Below are 21,140 nucleotides of genomic sequence, written 5' to 3' on the forward strand. Positions count from 1 at the left end.
GAATTATGTATAGAAGAATCACACATGTATAATATATATTGGATTGCTTACCATCTAGGGGAGAGGGTAGGGGGAAGGGAAGGAGAAAAAAATTTGGAACACAAGATTTTACAAGGATGAATGTTGAAAATTATCTATGTATAGATTTCAAAAAGAAAAAGCTAAAAAAAAAGAAATTTAAAAAGTTGCTAAATCAGGCTATTCTGGTGATAGCAAAGATAACTAAAATTAAATCAAACTAAAATTAAGGAACAGAAACTTCTTCTGATACTTTAAAAATAGAGCAACCTTACCCAGATCTAATTTTTTTAGATTTGTTTTGATCTTAGTGAAAAGAGCAAATGGACTTGACATATATCTGAAGCTTCTAAATTAAAACTTATAAAATCAGGAGTGTTATTTAATAATGCAAAGGAAACAGACCTTCCTCCTTTCTATGAAAAGAACAAATGGACTTGACATATATCTGAAGCTTCTAAATTAAAACTTATAAAATCAGGAGTGTTATTTAGTAATGCAAAGGAAACAGACCTTCCTCCTTTCTAGACAGAAGGGACTACAAACGTGGAATGAGACATACACTGGTCCAATGAGGTCCCTGTGGCTTTAAAAAAAATGCTTTTTTTGTTACAAAGAAGGATTAAGCAGACATTAGGGTGGAATAAAGGGGAAATTTGTTATTATTATTCAGTCATTTTTCAGTAATATCTGACTTTTCTTGACCCCATTTGGGGTTTTCTTGGCACAGATACTAGAGTGGTTTGCCATTTCTTATTCCAGCTCATTTTATAGATAAGGAACTAAGGGAAATGGTGTGTTAAGTGACTTGCCCAGAGCCTCACAGTAAGTGATTTAAAAACGTTTGCTGGCCCTCTTTGTAGTGGCCAGAAACTGGATACCCATCAATTGGAGAATGGCTGAATAAATTGTGGTATATGAATGTTAGGGAAGATTATTGCTCTGTAAGAAATGACCAACAGGATGATTTCAGAAAGGCCTGGAGAGACTGATAGGAACTGATGCTGAGTGAAATGAGCAGAACCAGGAGATCATTGTACACAGCAACAACAATACTATATGATGATAATTCTGATGGACTAATAAGCCTTCTCCAATAATGAGATGAACTAAAACAGTTCCAATAGAGCAGTAATGAATTGAACCAATTACACCCAGAGAAAGAACTCTGGGAGACGACTATGAACCACTACATAGAATTCCCAATCCCTCTGTTTTTGTCCACCTGCATTTTTGATTTCCTTCACATGCTAATGGTACACTATTTTGAAATCAGATTCTTTTTGATCAGCAAAATAACTGTTTGGACATGTATACATATACTGTATTTAATTTATACCTGAACATATGTAACATGTATTGGTCAACCTGCCATCCGGGGAGGGGTATGGGGGGAAGGAGGGGAAAAGTTGGAACAAAAGGCTTGGCAATTCTCAATGCTGTAAAATTACTCGTGCATATATCTTGTAAATAAAAAGCTATAATAATAATAAAAAAATTGCTGCATTAACCTGGCTAGTTTCATCTTGATTAGGCTATATTTAGTTCATGGTACAAAACCATATTAAGATTAGTGTTTCATGTTCAGGCAGTTTCTCAAAAGACTCCTGACTCTAGGCCTGGCATTCTACCCACCTAACAGCCCCAAAGTGGAAGTAGCTGTGGTGTAGATGTAAAGGGCAACAATTAAAAATACCATACAAAGTGAAAAACTGTCAGTTTTGTAATTGTCAAAAAATTTCAAGAGCAAACACCATCTCTCTTTCCAACACATTTATTTTAAGGAGGAAGACAACAGGACCATTGGAAAACATTCAAGAAGTTTAAAACATTACTAGCACCTTTTCTAAAGGCAATGCAGGACTACAAACCATCGAGATGAAGGAGAGACACATGCTATTGGACAGAACAGGTTTATATGTTCAAAATAAAATCTTTTCATACTGTTTTATGTTACCCATGTCAAAGGCAATCAATCATCTTACTCCATGCAAATACTATGTTAAATTTTGGGGCTCTGTGCATCATATATTTCAGCTTATACTTCCCAGTAGACCTCCTGAAACTTTCATTTTTAGGGAATAGCTCCTGGAAGAATATTGTGATTAAAAAAAATCCTATGTATTTCTATGACATATCTCCTTTTAATGATCTCCTCTTAAAGGGGATATGCCATGTGATGTTTGTTACTACAGTCCCAAGAAAATCAGATTTTTCATAAAGCACTAAGATTCTGGTCAAGTTTCTACACTCAGGCTTCTTACTAAGGCCCTGGAAGCCATTTCTCCCCTCCTCACTTTAGGCTCAGTTTTCTTTTAAGGTTTAACTTTCTTCCATGAACTTCTCATCTTCCTAATTCTTTGTTTTCTTCTTTGATTTCTCATGAATCTATTTCTCTGTGCACAGGATATACTATATAGTTATCCCTGCTACATCATGATATTGCCCATTTATAGATTGGCATAAGAAATTAAATGGGAATTTTGGGGGAAGTTTTGTAGAAGCTGCAAACAACACACAAAGGCCAGCAGATGACACAGAACCTATGACCTAAAACTCAACCCAAAATTTACAATAAGGTACTGTAAGCACCCCACAAAGGAACAAGGAAAAATTCAAACTTCTTCTCTGGTACAAAGGGAAGGTCAAAAAAAATTTTATGGGGATTTTCCAGATCATGAAACCAATGGATCACTGAATCTTAACTTGCTTGGGGGTGTCATATCCCAAAACCACTGCACTCCCAATGAAGAATTACCATATTCCTCTCACAGAAAGCAAACTTCTTAAAGTCAGGAACTATATTTGTCTGTTATTAGTCTGCCTTTGTATCCCCTCAGCCCAAAATATTACCTTTGCACATGGCATTGTCTTAAAAATGTTTGTTGTGTTGACCCAGCTAGTTCCATCTTGATTAAACTATCCTTTGTTCATAATATAAACCTATCTTAACAGTATTGTTCCACGTACAGGCATTTTCTCAAAGTTGAAGAGACACATTTGAGCGCTCAACTTCTCATTTCTATTTTAGACAGAATTTCTTCAACTGAATTGTGATTGATTCTACTTCTGGTAATGGGAAATCTGGAGTCCAGTGCAGCCAGGAAGTGGATTTATTGAAGCTTATACAATTTACGATTCCCACTTTTGGGAAATGTGTTTCCTGCTTCCTCCCTTTCCTCAATTTCATTTTCATTTCCTAGAAATGTATTTTACAAAAAATACAACTAGCACAGGTTTGGTAAAAATGAAGGGAAATCAGCTGTGAGCTCCCTTAAAATACACTGAGGGGAAATATTTGCATGAAGCACAAGGGATGCAGACATATGTAAATGATGTAAGAACTAATTTCAGGGACAGCTAGGTGGTACACTGGCTCTGAATTCAGGAGGACCTGAATTCAGATGTGATCTTAGACACTAATACTTAAGAGCTGTGTGACTCTGGATAAGTCACTTAAATTGAAAGAAGAAGAAGGAGGAGGAGAAGGAAGAGGAGGAAGAGGAGGAGGAGAAGGAAGAGGAGGAAAAAAAAAACTGATTTCAAATGAATTCGTCTTTCTAGGAAATACATAGATAGATCTGACCCAGTCACAGAAATAAAACAGTCAATGGTTTTATAAGGTGCAATGGTTAGTCCCCATATTTTTTTCAAGGATAGAGCCTATTTATTATTTAAACTGTTGTAGCCCTTTTACATGGTAACAGTGGGTAATTAATAAATACTCATTGGTTTGAAGGATATTTGATAGAAAAGTCCATTGGGCAGAGTGTAAGGCCACCCACCACTCCAAGGACTTCCTTAGAGTTTCCATATTTTCATTGACTTCTTTCTACAGACTAGACTAATTTGCCCTGAAATAGACATATGGTACCCAGAGCTTCCCATTCACTTTGGAGTTCAATGCTAGAAGGGAGACAGAAAAGTGCCATTTTTTGTGCAGTATTTCAGTGGAAGAAACCTAGAAGAAGTTTCTTTCAGTTAAGTCCTCTCTGGGGCACCAGGATGGTTGCAGTCCCATCTGATTTATGAAATCCTCCCTCTGTCACCTCTAGTCATAGAAATCTAAGATCTAGAACTGCTTGATTTTTGACATTTTTCAAGCAAATGTGTCACAGATAAAACAGACAAAAAAAATGACATCTTTAAGAATAAGAATAATAATAAATAGCACTTACATATAGTACTTTAAGAATCTTGTTTGATTCTCACAACAATTCCCCAAAGCTAAGTGCTATAATGATCCCCATTTAACAGAAAGAGAAACTGAGGCAGGTAGGGTGAAATGATTTGCCCAGAATCACACAGCTAGGAGGTGTCTGGGGCTGGATTTGAAATCAGATTTCCGTGATTTCAGGTCCAGTACTCCATCCACTGAGCCATTAGCTGCCTCTTTATTCATCAAAAACATTTTCCAAACACACACACACACACACACACACACACATACAATAATTTAGCAATCAAGGTGTCCTACGGTCAAGAGGCAGGCAGTCATTGAAGGACATGATAAAGGAGTAGATAAAGGAGTGGTCCAGGATTTCTTCTGATGTCAAGTTTAACTAAGTTTACCTTTGGGGGGGAGAGTGAGGAGGGAAAGGAGGAGGGGATGGAGTGGGGGCAGTGAGAAGCTCTATCTCACTGCTGCTTGCAAGCTTCTTTCTTATCTTTGGTTTTCTGGCGTCCAGACTGACGCTTGGTTGGGGAAATGAAGGCTGCTTCGGCGATTTCCTCGTTGTATTCAAAAAGACCCTCTACCGGCACCGTATGAGCAAGAGCTAAGAGCAGAAAAGGAGAAATAATAAATGGAGAAGAATTAGTCAATGGCCAAGAATGTGCTACAGAAAAATGGCTGACAAAATATGGAATATTTTTTAAACTGCCTTTTGTTTATAGTGGATAGAGGGACAGCCTTGGAGTTAAGAAGTCAACCTACTGTGTGTCAGGCACTGTGCTAAGTAGCAGGGAAACAAAGAAAGGGAAAAAAAACAGCTTAAGGAGCTCATAATCTAATAGGGGAAGATAGTAATGAGAATAGTGAACATGTATATGGTGGTACAGTAGATAAAGTACCAGATCTGAGTCCAGGAAGACTCATATTTCTTGAATTCAGACACTTTCTAGCTGTGGGATCCTGGGCAAGTAATTGCACCTGCTTGCCTCAGTTTCCCCATCTGTAAAATGAACTGGGGAAAGAAATGGCAAGCTGCTCCAGTACCTTTGCCAAGAAGATCCCAAAAGGGTCACAAGGAGTCAAACACAATTGAAATGATTAAACAACATGAAGGATAAAGAGTGTGTGATGATTTAAATAAAAATAATAGAAAATTACGGAATGATAATAACTAACACATCGATATAAAATTAGGAGGAAAATCAATTCAAAAGTCACTTTAACTAAGTGATCATCAAGGTTGAGTTTGCCTTGAGAGAAGATGAGGACACAAAGATAAAATAAAAATTATTCTCTTCCTTAAAAGACATTTTACTTATTTGCTTATATCTTACACAGACTGAATAAAAATAATAGAAAATTATAGGAATGATAATAAGTAACACGTCGATATAAAATTAGGGGAAAAATCAATTCAAAAGTCACTTTAGCTAAGTGATCATTAAGGCTGTTTTCCTTGAGAGAAGATGAAGACACAAAGATAAAATAAAAAATAATCCTTTTCCTTAAAGGACATTTTACTTATTTGCTTACATCTTACACAGACTGTGAATAGTTAGGATGTTCATTTAGTTAAGGAGGGAAGAAAGCAATTAACAATTAGAGCATTGAAAATGTTTCCAAGGTAAGAAGTGACATGTAGACTGAGCCTTGGAGAAAGTTAGAGATTCTTGGAAGCCTGGGCAAAGGCAAGGAGGTGGGAGTTGTGAGTGTGTGTGTGTGTGTGTGTGTGTGTGTGTGTGTGTGTGTGTGTGTAATCATCACACATACTCTTTCTCCTTCAGGAGAACTAGACTATTGATCTTTCTTGCATAGTGTCTCTCTGGTTGCTTGTAAAAAGTTCCCATCTCAAGGAACAAGAACAAATAGGTCACTTGGGCAGAAATAAAGAGGAGATGTAGGGAAATAACGCATAAAAAGGCTGGAAAGGAAGCCTGGAACCAATTGTTACAGGCTGGAAATGTTCCTGTCTTAGAGCTTTGCAAATATAGAGGTCATGTTGCATAGTACGGGATGCTCAGTCCCTGAAGGTTTTTCGAAGATGCCAGATTGACACTTGGCAGGGATGCTCTCATCGGCTTTGAGGAGGTTAGACCAAGTGACCTGGTTTGTGTCAGTGGGTCCCCAAAGGACCCAGCCAAGGATGTGTGTTGAATTCTGGGCTGTGGATTACTTAACCGAATGCAGCAGAAAAAACCTATACCTTGGGAACTGACAGCAGGTACATCCACAGGTGGATCTGTCCCATTTGACTTAAATGTTGGATCCAATTCTTCAGCAATATTCCGAGAAAACAGTTGCCTGCAAAAGTGTTTAATAGAATAGCAGATGTTATTAATTGAAAGAGGATTTTTTTTTCTGTTAGGATATTGATTTGTGGGATTTTTATTGCTGGAAATTGGCTAGAAATGCAGGTTGGAAATGCAGAGACCATTAATGTTTCTGGCCTCAGTGCTGATTGTTATGAAGCTTTAACTTCCTCTGTTTATATGACTTTCCAAAGAAGAAAGCAAGAGAAGAAGAAAGGAAGGAAGAAAGAAAGGAAAGGAGGAAGGAAGGGAGGGAGGGAGGGAGGAAGATAGGGAGGAAAGGAAGGAAGGAGAAAGAAAGAAAGAGAGGAAGGAAGAGAGGAAATGGAGAAGGGAAAAAATAGAGGGAGGGTTGAAGGAAAAAGTAATTAACTTCTGTTTTTATGACCTACCAAGGAAGGAAAGAAGGAGGGAAGAAGTAAAGGAGAGAGAAAGAGAGGGTGGGAGGAAAGGAGGGAAAGAAGAAAGTAGGAAAGAAAGAAGGAAAAAAGGGGGGAGAGCAGAAAGAAGAAATAATATTAATTTCTTCTGATTTTATGACCTTCCAGAGAAGGAAGGAAAGAAGGAGGGAAGAAAAAGAAAGGAGGGAAGGAAGAAGTAAGTAAGTCATCCTCTAAGAGAGAGGGAGGAAAGGAGAGAGAAAGAGAGAGATGGAGAAAAAGAGGGAGGAGGAAGGCAGGAAAGAAAAAAGGAAAAAAAGGAAGGGAGGTCAGAAAGAAGTAATTGTAAATTCCTCTGGTTTTATGACCTTCCAAACAAGGAAGGAAGAAGGGAGTAAGGAAAGAAGGAAAGGAGGAAGAAAGAGAGCCAGGAAGGGAGGAAGAGAGAGGGAGAGAAGGAAGGAAAGAAGGAGGAAGAAAATAAAGGAAAGAGAGAGAGAGGGGGAAAAAAGCTTTTTTCTGGTTTTGAAATAGATTGAATAGATTTTTGAAATAGATTACAAAGGAATATGGTAACTTGGAACATATTTTTCCCTACCATAGGAGCACAAAAATATATTTCAATCCCCCCTCCCCGACAGAGAAAAAGAGTTCATGAATGAGTCAGGAAGAAGAGATGTGAGACTCTGATTTGAAGAAGGCACCTACTTTGTACTGTGTGCCCCGGATTCTTGGGCTGGGAAGTCAGAACAGTCTGGAGGTGGATCTCTAGCAAGGGGCACAACCTCAGAGTCCAGGGGTACTGGAGTCTGTCAAAAAAAGCAAAAGATGTTTGTGATGGAATCAAATCATAGCCTTTGCTGTCTTCAGTGCAATCGATTAAAAAGCCCCCTTAGTGTTAATTTATAAAATTACATAATTCAGAGAGGAAACTCTGGGTATAATTCCCACTCAGGCACTTTGAAGTTGTGGGTTTCGGAGCTAGTTAGTTTATCTGACCTCCTATGCTGTTTGTCTATCCAGATATCTGATTCCAGGTCCAGAGCTCTTTCCCATTGTTTCAGGCTACTTCTCTGTGTCTCAATTATTCCATGTGAGACTCTTCATCTGGCAACTCAAGATATTTGCCCTTGGCTGTCCCCAAGCCTGGAATACCCTTTTTCCTCATCTCTCCTAGCTTTCTTCAAGAACCAGATAAAATCCTGGCTTTCCCCCATCACTTTTTGTGCCAGTGCCTCCAATTTACTGACTGATAATCTCCAATTTACCCTGTATAAATCTAGTTTTTGCGTGGTCTCCCCTGGTAGACAACTGCTGAATTACTGAAGAGCACAGGCTTTTTGCCTTTCTTTGTAACTTCAGAGCTTGGCAGAGTGCTTGGCATCTAATGGGCACTAAATGCATTTTTGTTGATTCTCTTTGTTCAACTATATATATTTATTATGAGTCCCCTTCCTCCACTGGGATGGGTAGAAGGGAAGGGAAAGAAATATCAATTTTTGTTAAATAAAAAAAATTTGATTATAAAATGCATGCACACAATAATTCAGTGAAGAAATTGTAGGGATTTGCCCCTTCCTACCCCGGCACTCCCATCCCACACTGTCTGGGGGAATTGCTGATAATTATGATAAGAAGCATTGAAGGAGAAATTTGTCAGCAATGTTACTGTAAATGAACATCCAGAATCTGGAGAAGACATTCAGCTAAAGGTGGTCAGGGGAGTAATATGAGCCAATCTCTTGTCAGATGGGGCTGGCTAAACAAGGAAGGTTCATGCATCTTAAAGTGCTCGGGACTCATTAAAGCTCAAGTGAGTATTTCCTTGGACTAGCTCATTCATGAAATAAATGGAAAAAGGCATCCTTCCCCTTCTCCACTTTCATAGAAGACTTTGTAGAGCTGGAAGGAACCGTTGCATCCAACCAATCAGTCCATTTTGCAGATATGGAAACTGAGGCACAGGGAAAGAAAATAACCTGTCCAAGACCACATAGGTAGCCAACATTCAAACTCACGTCTGATGATTTCAAGTTCAGTGCTGTCACTCCTATCCTAGTCCTTTTCATTCTTAAACTGTTGGTTTATTATTTGGCTCCCCCACCCCCTTCTTCTAGCTTTAAGGAAGTGCTTTACTTCTGTATTTGATTAAGCCACAGGCCTGAAAAAGTGATGTCTAAGAGAATTTGTTTCCCCTAGAACTATCTACAGAGTTATTCAATTTACATTTTCAAGTAGTAACGCTTTTCTGATAAGGCAAGGCTGGTTACAAACCATAATGTGTGGCAGCCACAAATTTGGTTAATGAATAAAAGTTACAAAAGAAAAACAGGAACATAGGGTGAGTCATTTTTCCCCAAAGAGTGCCAGTCAACAGTCAATCAAAGCCAATTAAAAAGCCCCCTTTGTGTTAATTTATAAAATTAAATAATTCCTTTTTTATTACAACATCCCAAAATCAGATGGGGAACAGATCTCAGTGGCTGACCCATAGCAGAAAGGAATAGCCCTGTAATATGCCTGACCAGTGGCCATCCACTCCAGTGTAATCCCTCCAAAGTAGGAGGTCTCACTACCCCATTCCACTCCGGGACAGCCCTAAGCATTAGGAACCTGGACAGCAAGCCTGTATTTGCCCCTTTGACGTTATTACCTATTACTTCTGGGTCAAGCAGAGCAAAATGAATTCCCCCCACTGCCACACTTGATTCTATATCCTCCCTATTATTTTTATTTTTAATAATTTTAAATAAAAAATATTTAAATAAATAATTTATTAAATAAATTTTAATAAGTTTTTAAAATTTAAAATTTTTATTTTTCCTGTTTGGCTTTTAAAGCCTTGAACAAATTGATCCTTTCCTTTCCTTTTGAATCTTCTTAACTTTGTTCTTCTCCACCTCCTGTGTAATCCAGTGATGGTGATGACCCACTAATGCTGTTATCTGCATAGGACGCTCTGGTTCCCGAGTCTGAGCTATCCCCCATGTCTGGCACCCTTCCCTCCCAGTCTCTTCTTCTTTTTCCTGATTTTCTTGACTTTCTTCAAATCTCAGCTAAAGCCCCACCTTCTGCCACAAGCCTCTCCCATTCTTCCTTAATCTTACTGTCTTTCTTCTGAGACCATCTCCAATTTATCTGGTAAATATTTATATATGGTGGTTTGCATGTTGTTTCCCCAGACAGATTCTAGTATTTTGCCTTTTTTCCCGATCCTCAGAGCTTAGCATATTGTCTGGCACATAGTAGGTGCTTAATAAGTACTTACTGACTGATTGTCTAACCCCTTCACAGAAGACTCAAGTTGAAAGATAATTATCAGGTTCTCTGAATAGTCTTGTCCTTCTTGAATTTAGGATAACACCCCTAGTTCCTAAAAGTATGAACTAGTGACCCTTCACCATCCTGGTAGCCCCAACCTGGATAGTCTCCAGTTTATCCATGGCTCCTAACCTGTGATGTCCAGAACGGAACTCGGTATTCCAGAAATGGGGCTTCCTACTCTTAAAAGCAATGCATTTTGTGGCAGCTAGGCAGTGAATAGTAGGATTTGTCAGCTCAGCCATTTAATCTCTTTGAACCTCAGTTTCCTTATCTGTAAAATGGAGGAACTGGAGTTCATAGCCTTTTAGATACTTTTAAGCTCTGGATCTATGATTCTATGATCATGGAGACACATTAGCGGTACAATAAATAAAACACTGGTTCCAAAGATAGGAAGAGGAGTTCAAATCTAGTCTCAGACACTTGACGTTACTAGCTGTGTGACTCTGGGAAGGTGATTTAACCCCAATTGCCTCAGCAAAAAATAAACAAACAAGACCCCCAAACACCTAGAGAACCATGAGAAAATATTTGCAAAGTGTTTAGCCCAGTGCCTGGCGCATAGTAGGCACTATATACATGTTAGCTATTATTAGCTATAACAATTATTGTTATTACTCCTGGAATCGATGTCTCTCTTAATACAGTCTAAAGTTCCATTCAGTTATTCTGTTTGCCACCTCACTCTACTGAGTCAGAATCAACTGGAATGTGTTAAGAAAATATTAATATATCCCTTAAAATGATTAGTGTGATTTGGAAACCACTCCCTAACTCCCTGAGTGGAGATGTGGCTGCATTTGAAGTTTTCATACCTTTTTCTAGTGGAAGGTCTCACTTTCTAATGGAAACTTCAGTAGATCTGAAGCACACCTTTACCAATGGCCCTGATGAGTTCCTCGGGTGGGCGGACACCTCACAGCAGAAAGGAAGTAAACATTTCCACTTGTGGGTGGAGGAGCACAGATACACGGCTAAGGTAGGTGGGCACGTTGAGGGGGGCTTAAGGATCCTCAACTACATTAACTAGGAATAAAAATCAGATTGAAACTGATCATTTTAATAATGTCTCTAAAAATAGAATGACTGGTTTTGGAACCATTTAAAAAAAATGTTCCTATGACTATCAGCTTCAGCATCACCAGGCAGAAATCTTAAAGGGATGGAGAGTTCTTTAGAAAGAAAGGAGATTCACAGGGTACTATGATAATAATTTAGATTAAACTCACACACTTATGTGTATATATATACATACACATAAAAAATAAATATATATGTATATGTATGTATATATACGTGTATATACATATACACACATGTATATATATACATATACATATATACACGTACATGTATATATACATATGTATGTATGTATATATACACACATATATATACGTATATACGTGTGTGTGTATATATATATATATATATATATAATTTAAAGCTAGAATGGACCTTAGGAGTCATTGAATCCAACTTCCTTATTTGGCAGGTGAGGAGATCCAGAGCTAGAGGAGCAAGTATTTTGACCAAGGTCACCCAGGTAAATAAGTAAAGTGAGTAAAGTCTGGTTTTGGACCCCACTGCACTACCTTGCTACCTCCACTCTTAATGCTCATCTTTATGTACCCCAAATTCCAGTCAAATTGGACTATTCGTGATTCCCTGCATGTGACAGTCTATTTTCTATCTCCAAACTTTTGTACGGGCAAAATCCCTGGGTCTGGAAAGCACTTCATTTTTCATCTGGACTTTACAGAATCCTCTGCTTCCTTCACAACCTTCCCAAAGAAAACCAACCTAATCTTCCCCAATAGAGAGTGCCTTATTCAAAAAACTAACTTTATACCTACTTTGAGTATATTTCATATTTAATTTCCTACTCATATGCTGTTTTCCATCAGTAGGATGCCCTTGAAGCCAAAGACGGGTTCCTTTTTGCCTTGGCATTCAACATGGTGCCATAATGGGCCCCTAACCAATTGAATGAAAGTACAAAACAACTCAACTTGGTAGAGAGGAAAGAAGCTCCAGCTGGCTTTTAAAACCCTTGGTGCCTTCATCCCTTCCTACTTTTCCAGTCTTCTTATGGCTCACAGCCTCTAAGTACCCTGTCATCTGGGGACACTGGTCTCTTTTGTCATCCTTGTACAGGACACTTTGTCTCTAGGCTGGGAATATTCTCACTGACTGTCCGCCCCTACTCTTGGACTCCTTTCCTTCCTCCTCTCTTCCTCTGGGCTCCCCTGCTCCCCTCAAGCCCCAGCCATAATCTCACCCTCTTTCCCATTACTCTTTAAACTTAGTGCCTTCAATTTCAATAGATTTAGGATGGAAAATGCCAAATGCATATGGAGACTGAATGTGGATTGAAGCACAGCATTTTCACCCTTTTTATTTTGTTTATTTATTTTTTTCTTTCTGATGGTTTTTTCCCCCATTCGGTCTGATTTTTCTTGCCTAACATAACAAATGAGGAAAAATGTTTAAAAAGATTCCACATATTTAACCTGCATCAGATTACTTGCTGTCTTGGGGAGGGAGGAGGTAAGGAAGGGAGGGAGAAAAATTTGGAACACAAAGTCTTACAAAAATGAATGCTGAAAATATTGGTACATGTATTTGGAAAAATAAAATACTATTGAGAAAAAAAATAAACTTAGTGCCTTCAATGCAAATCTCTTAAAGTGAGGGATTTGGTTTTTGTTGTCTCCTCAAAATCTAATGTGATAGATGTTTAACAAATGATAAATTGATTTATTTTTAAAAAAAAACCCTTTGAGATTAACCCCAACTTATCCTGTATGTGTATTGTATGCACATAATTGTTTGCACATTGCCTTTCTCTTTAGATTCAGAAATTCTGGTGATCAGGGATGTCTTTTGCCATTCTTTGTGTTCCCAATGCTTAGTGAAGTGCCTGGTATGTAGTAAGTGATTAATAAATGCTTACTGACTTGATTTTGTCTATTGGTACTGGTTTTCTTGGGTGAACTCCAGGGGTTTGGGAGAGGACTAAAGATCTTGAAAGAAAAACGTTGTGACTCACCTTCTTGCTCCTGTTCTGCCTTTGTTCGGAGAAACTGAGGCTTCCACTTCTGCTTTCCCTTCTTAGCTCCCATTCCCGAACCTCTCTCTGATGGTACTTCAGCTCTTGATCTTGCATGTACCTGGCAATCTCCTGGGATAAAAATAAAAGAGATTAAGGGCGTGCCTTAGGGATCAGAGACAAAAAAAGAACCTCTTGCTGTTAAGTAATTTCACTCACATCTCACTCTCTGACCCCAGTTGGGTTTTCTTGGCAAAGACATTGGAGTGATTTGCCATTGTCTTTTCCATCTCATTTTATAGATGAGAAAACTGAGATAAATGACCTGCCCAGGATCATTCAGCTAATAAGAGTCTGAGGCTGAATTTGAATTAGGTCCTTTTGACTCCAAGGTTGACACTCTACCCACTGTGCCATCTAGCTGCCCTAAAAAATAGCCTCAGGAGCCATCTATTCCAACCTCTTCACTTGACAGACGAAGAAACTGAAGTGAAAAGATAGTGAAGAGCAAATGGAGTGATTTTCCCAATGTCACAGAGCTGGGATTTGAACTCAGGTCCTCTCACTCCCAGTCTGGGATTCTTTCCATCAAATTCTTCCCACTATCTATATACCTTTTCCTCCAACTTGGAAGACACCACCAGAGCTGTTGACCATCTGACTTAGAAATATACATTAAGACTTCCTGAAAGGGCAGGATTAATAAACCTCATTCTGTTAGACCATTTCAATATTTTCTTTGTGTTACCTTCCCTACCTGTATTGAGTTCAGTCTATGATGCCATTGCCTTATGGAACTCTCAGTGTAGAAAACCGCCACTGATTCAGATCAGCAATTTGTCTGTAATTTAGAATCTCAAGGACTTGCTTAGGCCACTGAGAGGTTAAATCATAATGAAGATCAGGTCTGGCTCCGGTTGGTTCATTAACAGAATGCCTTTTCTTTTCATCTTCTTTCTTCCCTCCCTCTCTTCCTTTCCTCTGTCTTTTCCTCCCTTCCTTCCTTTCTTCCTTCCTTTCTTCCTTCCTTCCTTTCCTTCCTTCCTTCCCTTCCTTTCCTTCCTTCCTTCCCTTGCTTTCCTTCCTTCCTTCTCTCCCTCCCTCCCTCCCTCCTTCCTTCCTTCCCTCCTTCCTTCCTTCCCTCCTTCCTTTCTTTCTTCCTTCCTTCCTTTTTTGTATTGAATCTCCAGGTATATTTTGCCTTGACACAATCCTTAGATGGATCTATGATGTTATCAAGATGATTATTCCCCCTTAATGTAGATTCCTTCCTGTCTAGCCGGTCCCACTCTTTTCCTCATCCTCCAAGGTGGAGATTTTCACTTGGAAACATAACAAAGTATTTGTTGTATCTTCTTCTAAATAATGCAATAGATATTTCCCAACAAATAGACAAAGAAAAACTCTTACAAAGTACATTGGTTAAAAAGAAATAGGCTGCCATTCAATTATATTCAACAAGCTGATTGACTCTTCCTAAGTTGAAGATAGCTGGTTCATCCCACTTCAACCCAGGCTGGCAAATTGAGAGGGTATCTGGGTGGTTCCCTATGCAATTACCACTCTAACTCTATGGACTCTAAGGGTAATCCTTGTGAATGATCATTATCAACAATACAATATCTCACATAGTTCCCAGAAGTGTACTTTTCTTTTTTCTTTTTTTTTATATTTGTAATATATGTGGGTTTTTTTTTTTATAAATTCTTTTTGATGGTATATATGCATGAGTAATTTTTTATAACATTATCCCTTGTATTCATTTTTCCAAATTATCCCCTCCCTCCCTCCACTCCCTCCCCTAGATGACAGGCAATCCCATACATTTTACATGTGTTACAGTATAACCTAGATACAATATATGTGTGCAAACCCAATTTTCTTGTTGCATGTTAAGTATTAGATTCTGAAGGTATAAGTAACCTGGGCAGACAGACAGTAATGCTAACAATTTACATTCACTTCCCAGTGTTCCTTCTCTGGGTGTAGTTATTTCTGTCCATCATTGATCAGCTAGAAGTGAGTTGGATCTTCTTTATGTTGAAGATTTCCACTTCCATCAGAATACATCTTCATACAGCATTGATGTGTACAGCGATCCAGAAGTGTACTTTTCATGAATAAATTAGTACTATTTCTCAATCTTAACCATGACATTTACTGAAACTATAAAGCAAACATAATTTTTACATGGAGTTTTACCCATATACCTCAATTACACTCTCTCATCAATGCACACAGAGTCCATTCAAAGAGTGGGCACTCAGGAGGATCTGAGGTCAAATCTGGTCTCAGACACTTAATAATTTCAAGCTATGTGACCCTGGGCAAGTCACTTAACTCCAATTGTGTCAGCAAAAAAATAAAAAAATAAGTAAAAATAAAAAATCTTCTCTTTTGCTTCCTCCCTTACTCTTATTAACAACAGGTAACAAGAGAGTTATCTTATATTTTCTTCTCTGCAACAAATCAGAGTATATTTTGTTTTCTTTTTCATCTTCATCTTGCTCTTCTTTTTCTTCTTCTTCTTCTCCTCTCCTTCTTCTATTTCTTCCTCTTCTTTTTCTCTTTTTCTTCCACTTCTATTTCTCTTCTACTTTCTCTTCCCTCTCCACTTCCTCCTTTTCTTCCTTCTCCTCCACCTTCTCCTTCTCCTCTTTCTCCTCCTTCTTTCTCATCTTCTTTTTCCTTTTCTTCTTGCTCTTCTTCTTCTCTTTCTTCTTTTCCTTTTTCTTCTCACCAAGTCACAATACATACATAAACTCTTACAATGTAACACCAGAAAAACTGAGGCAAGATAGAGATTAGGGAGTTTTAAATATTTTATTTGGGTTTCTGAGAGAAAGAGATAATCTGGAGGCTGAGCAGAATCCATTCTGCATTCAGGGCTGAATTGGACTTTCGTTTCAAAGAATCCAGCATCAAATGTGAGATTCCAATGATTTTTTTATGACTCCAAGTGATCAGGGGAGACAAAGGCAAGGGGTGGAGTCCGAACATTGGTAAATGGTGGGAATTTCCAGGAACGGACCATCAATTTGGTTCTGACAGGTTTGGGATAGGACTGTAAATTCTGATAAATGGGGAGTGAAGGGGGTAATCACTAGAGGCGTAAAGTCTGGAACTTAAGATATTGTAAGCATATCTCCAAGCAACTTATCTGCAATTTATGGCTCTATGGAATTCCAGTAGTCAGAGCTCCCAGCCCTAATTATCTTAGTCCTAATGGTTAGGAGGGGGGGGGTTACAACCAGGGGGATTGAGGCAGAACAATTCAAGGAACTGAGGCAGAACAATTTAGGGAAACTGAGGCAGGGCAATTTAGGGAAATTGAGACAGGACAATAAAAGGAAAGTGCAGCACAACCACATAAATACATAAATAAATAAAAACTCTTTGGCACATAGCACAGTGCCTAGAACATAGTGGGTGTTTACAAATGACTGTTGAATGATTAACTATTAGAAAGAGGAATTTGTAAATCAGACTAGAAAGACAGAATGCGGCAAGATTGATTTTAAATGCCAAACTAAGAGTTTTTATTTATGGTCAATAGAGAGCCAGTGAAAATCTTAAAGCAAAAAAGTGACCTCATCAAATTTGTTTCTGATGACTGCTGGGAAAGAAGGTTGTGAATTTTAATTTTGGGCACAATAACAATACAAAAAACTGTATTTGGCTCTAGTATTACTGCCTCTAGAAGCTGTTTTTATGTTGTTGTGATCACTGGGTATATGGTTGTTTTGGCTCTGCTTTACTTCATGCAAGTCTTCCATGTTTTTCTAAACCTGCCTATTCTTCATTTCTTAGAGTCTAATAATATTCTATTACTTCCATTTGAGAAAAATAGGCTGTGGTTCTGATTTAGGGAGTCATGATGGTGGTCTAAGATAGTCATGCTAAAAAAAATCCTTTAATGGTGATTTAAGCAGTAAATAACTGTAAACAATATAAAGAATTGCAGATTAATTACCGTAAGGGTTCACATCATATTTTTGTTGTTCTTATGAAAGGGGTTCCTGATACAAAAAGAGTTGGGAATTACTGATCTAGCCCAACAACATTGAAATATCTTCCCAGAGAGACATCATTGTAATACCACTGGTCGTCTTCAAGAACAAAGGATGAACATCACCATGTTCTCAGAGTAGACTCTATCTACGGAACCAGTCTGGTCCTAAGAATGAAGCGTAAGAAAAGATGGCAGCTCTGGGCAGCAGATGGCACAGTGGATAGAGCACCAGCCCTGAATTCAGGAGGACCCGAGTTCAAATCTGGTCTCAGACACTTAACACTTCCTAGCTGTGTGACTCTGGGGAAGTCACTTAACCCCAGCCTCAGAAAAAAAAAAAGAAAGAAAGAAAAGATGGCAGCTAAAGTCTCTGCCCTCACCTCATCCTGGGCCACTTGTGCAGTGCGATAGTCATCATTGCGTTCCCGATTCCTTCTTGTTCTCTGCCAAGAAATGAGAAGTTATGGTTAGTACGGCTTCCTCTTGCCCATTAGTTACACCCTGCCTACTGAACATCATCAATCCTTCATGTCAGCCTTTCCCCAAGGTCTCCTGGAAGTGAGCTTGACATTCTCGAACCCCAAGATCTGGGGTGAGGGGCACTCTATAATGGAATGACTCAGGACACATGCCCAGCATCAGCCTCAGGAGGCTCAAAAATTTTAACTATAAGAAATTTTTTACAAGGTAATGAATTTTGGAAGCACAGGGGAAAGAAAGCTGGGCATAGAATGAGCAAAATTCATCTTCATGAGTTCAGATCTGGCCTCAGACATTGTGGGATCTTCAGCAATCACTTAATCCTGTTTTCCTCAGTTTTCTCAACTGTAAAAATGAGCTGGAGAAGGAAAGGGCAAACCACTCCAGTATCTTTGCCAAAAAAAACCCAAATGGGATCATGAAGAGTCAGACATGAATGTAATGAATGAACAACAACAAATGAATTTTGGAAGCTAGCTAATATAGTATGCTGGAAGAAGAATTAGATTTGGAGTTAAAATAAATGGGTTTGAAACCCTATGTGACCTTGGCCCAATCACTTTGGCCCTGATGATCAACTAAAAAAACAAAGCGTTGGATTAGATGGTGTTTTGTTGGTAAATGTTTAATAATCGACTCAATCCCTTCCTCCAAAAAAAAAAATGTACACAAGACACATTTTTAAGTTTAATTTGCATTTCAAACACTTTCTCCATCACTTTCTTAGGTCTTTACATTCAACAAAACAACAAATCAACAATAAGCAAATTTGTAGCATTTTTAAATTTCTGATTTGTAAATGCTTATATTGAAAACATAGTTAATAGTTAAGGGGCAACTAGATGGCCTTGAAGTCAGGAGGACTTGAGTTCAAATTCGACCTCAGGCACTTAATACTTCCCAGCTATGTGACCATGGACAAGTCACTTAACCCCAATTGCCTCAGTCAAATATATATATATATATATATATATATATATATATATATATATATATATATATATATATGAATAAATAAATAAATATATACACACACACACACATATATATATATATATATATATATATATATATATATATATTTATTTATTTATTTATTTATTTATTTATTTATAGTTAAGCTTTCTCTAGCACAGTCTAAATGGCCTTTCTAATTTGATACAAGTAGTTCTTAACCAGAGGCCTGTGAATTGTTTGTTAAAATATTTTGGTAACTGTCTTTCAATATCATTGGTATCTTTTGTAATTCTATATTTATACAAAATGATAATTGATAATTATATTTCAGTATCATATGTAAAAGATTTTTATAACTATGTTTCAATATTATTGAGTTCCTTTGCCATTGTAGGAAAAAATAATATATTTTGGTAACTATATTTCAATATCATTAGTTTCCTTCGTAATTTGATGTATTTTGTTTTATGCACTTAAAACCATGATTCTAAGAAGCAGTCCCTGGGCTTTTCCAGATTGCTCACAGCTTCCGTGATATAAAAAAGGTGAAGAAGTCCTACTCTGGATCTGTGTTCTTGGGGGTCTTCTTTTCCAGTTCTAAGTTTATGTTCCTTTGATATGTAAAGCAAGGATGAACTGTGGTCCACACGGATGGAAGGTGACTCAGGAGGGATGAAATAACAGAGATTTTAAAGTACTAAAATAAATGCAAATTCACACAGGAACTGTGGCTTCATCAGCAAAGGAAATTTCGAGGATAGAAAAATGTTGTTCATTTCTACAGATAGGTTATAGCCTATTTATGACTTCTAGATAAGAGGGAGGGAAACTGTGGCCTGAGGCCCACAAACTTTAAGTCAGTGTTCATAGAGGGAAAGAAAAAAGAGGAAATCTAACCCTCAAACTTCAGCTACTGGAGAACATGAAGCCCCTTAGAGCCTGGCAGAGCCAGAATCTAAGCAATGACACAAACTAAAAACTGAACTTTGTTACCAAGTGGACGCAAGAAGGAAAGTAGAAAAAAGTGCACCATTTGAACTGAAAGCTGCTCCTTCTGAGAACATAAAGGGATTTAAGAGACTTAAAGTCCATTGTTCTTAACCAGAGGTATACAGAACCCCAAGGTGAAAATCAAAAGTTCATGAACTTGGAATTAAAAAAAAGGCATCTTCCTTTTTCTTAACCTCCAATCTCTTTTGTAATCTTGGATATTTTATTTTAAGCACTTAAAAATATGATTCATGAGCCTGGGACTTCACCAGACTGTCCAAAGGGATTTGGGGAAGCCAAAAGGTTTAGAATCCCCAGTTAGATATTTCTGCAACTCTTAAGATCACTTGGGTTATCCCCATTTCCTTCAGATAAATAGTCCATCTTGATTTATAACCCTAAGGCCTTTTCCCCCCAGTCAATATCAGAATCAAAGGTGGGACCTGAACCTCAGTGTTTCAGTCTCCCAGTCTCGTTCTACCCTACCGATCTGCTCAGAATCCCTGTAACGTGGACTCTTGGGCTTGCAAGTTGAAATTCCTTCTCTAAGACTCTGGGCTAACGACTTCATTCTCATCCAGGAGTTTGAAGCTCAGTTTGGCCACTGTCATCTGTGTGACTTTAGCCCAATCATTTAGTTTCTCTGGGCTTTAATTCCCTCATCTGTAAAATGATAGGGTTGGATAAGACACAGGATTGTATTGGTTAATATTTAATAACCAGCTCTTCAAAAACAATCAAAAATGTATGTAGGACATAACTTTTAAGTTTAATATACATCATGAGCATTTTTTCCATCACTGTTAAGGCTCTATTGTCAACAAAGCAATAAATCAATAACTGGTTTGTGGTTTTAAACTGAGGCATAAAACTGGATAAAATAATTTCCAACACTTCAAAAATAATTACAAATTATTTTTTTCACCCTTTTTATAGTCACACAATGGAAAGGTTGAAGAATGAAGAATATGAGATCCTTTTTGGTGACTTTTTGTTGGTTGTAAAAAAGCATCCAGCATGGTAAAGTCAGATGAAACCTTAAAACAAGTCATCTCTCATGTGCATTTACAAGATTCTTGGAGAACATAAAATTTGGGAATGTCACGGATAATTTGAGAGCATTTTAAAGCCCATTGTTGAGAGCAGAGCTTCTTGACCTGAGGCACACAGACCCCAAAAGTATCCATGGAAAGATTTCAAGGATTTCTGGACTTGGATGAAAAGAAATAGGTGGGTAAAATCTTCTCTGTTGGAGTAATAATCATAATAACTAATAATAATAATAATAGCTAGGTGTTAGGATTACCAGGTGAGAACTCAGGTTGTCTGGACAGTGACAAGGTGAGAACTCAGGTTGTCTGGACAGTGACAAGGTGAGAATTAAGGTTGACTTGATAGTTCTCTGGTTCAGACCTTTGATTCGGGCCTTTAAAGGGAGTTTACA

The 21,140-nt window shown here is 38.0% G+C and overlaps 1 protein-coding gene across 1 annotated transcript in view; it reads right to left on the reverse strand.

The window, feature by feature from the left end:
• Positions 1–1,776: 1,776 nt before the first annotated feature.
• The window catches only part of LOC141564192 (coiled-coil domain-containing protein 50-like), a 51,840-nt gene continuing 32,476 nt past the window's right edge, over positions 1,777–21,140 (reverse strand). The window contains exons 7-11 of the mRNA XM_074306355.1: positions 17,650–17,712; positions 13,258–13,389; positions 7,590–7,690; positions 6,396–6,493; positions 1,777–4,796 (exon numbers count right to left, since the gene is read on the reverse strand). Of these exons, the coding sequence (XP_074162456.1) occupies positions 4,657–4,796; positions 6,396–6,493; positions 7,590–7,690; positions 13,258–13,389; positions 17,650–17,712 (534 nt within the window). The 3' untranslated portion in view covers positions 1,777–4,656. The remainder of the gene's footprint in view (positions 4,797–6,395; positions 6,494–7,589; positions 7,691–13,257; positions 13,390–17,649; positions 17,713–21,140) is intronic.

Source organism: Sminthopsis crassicaudata, chromosome 3 (genome assembly GCF_048593235.1).
Source record: "Sminthopsis crassicaudata isolate SCR6 chromosome 3, ASM4859323v1, whole genome shotgun sequence".
NCBI lineage: Eukaryota > Metazoa > Chordata > Mammalia > Dasyuromorphia > Dasyuridae > Sminthopsis > Sminthopsis crassicaudata.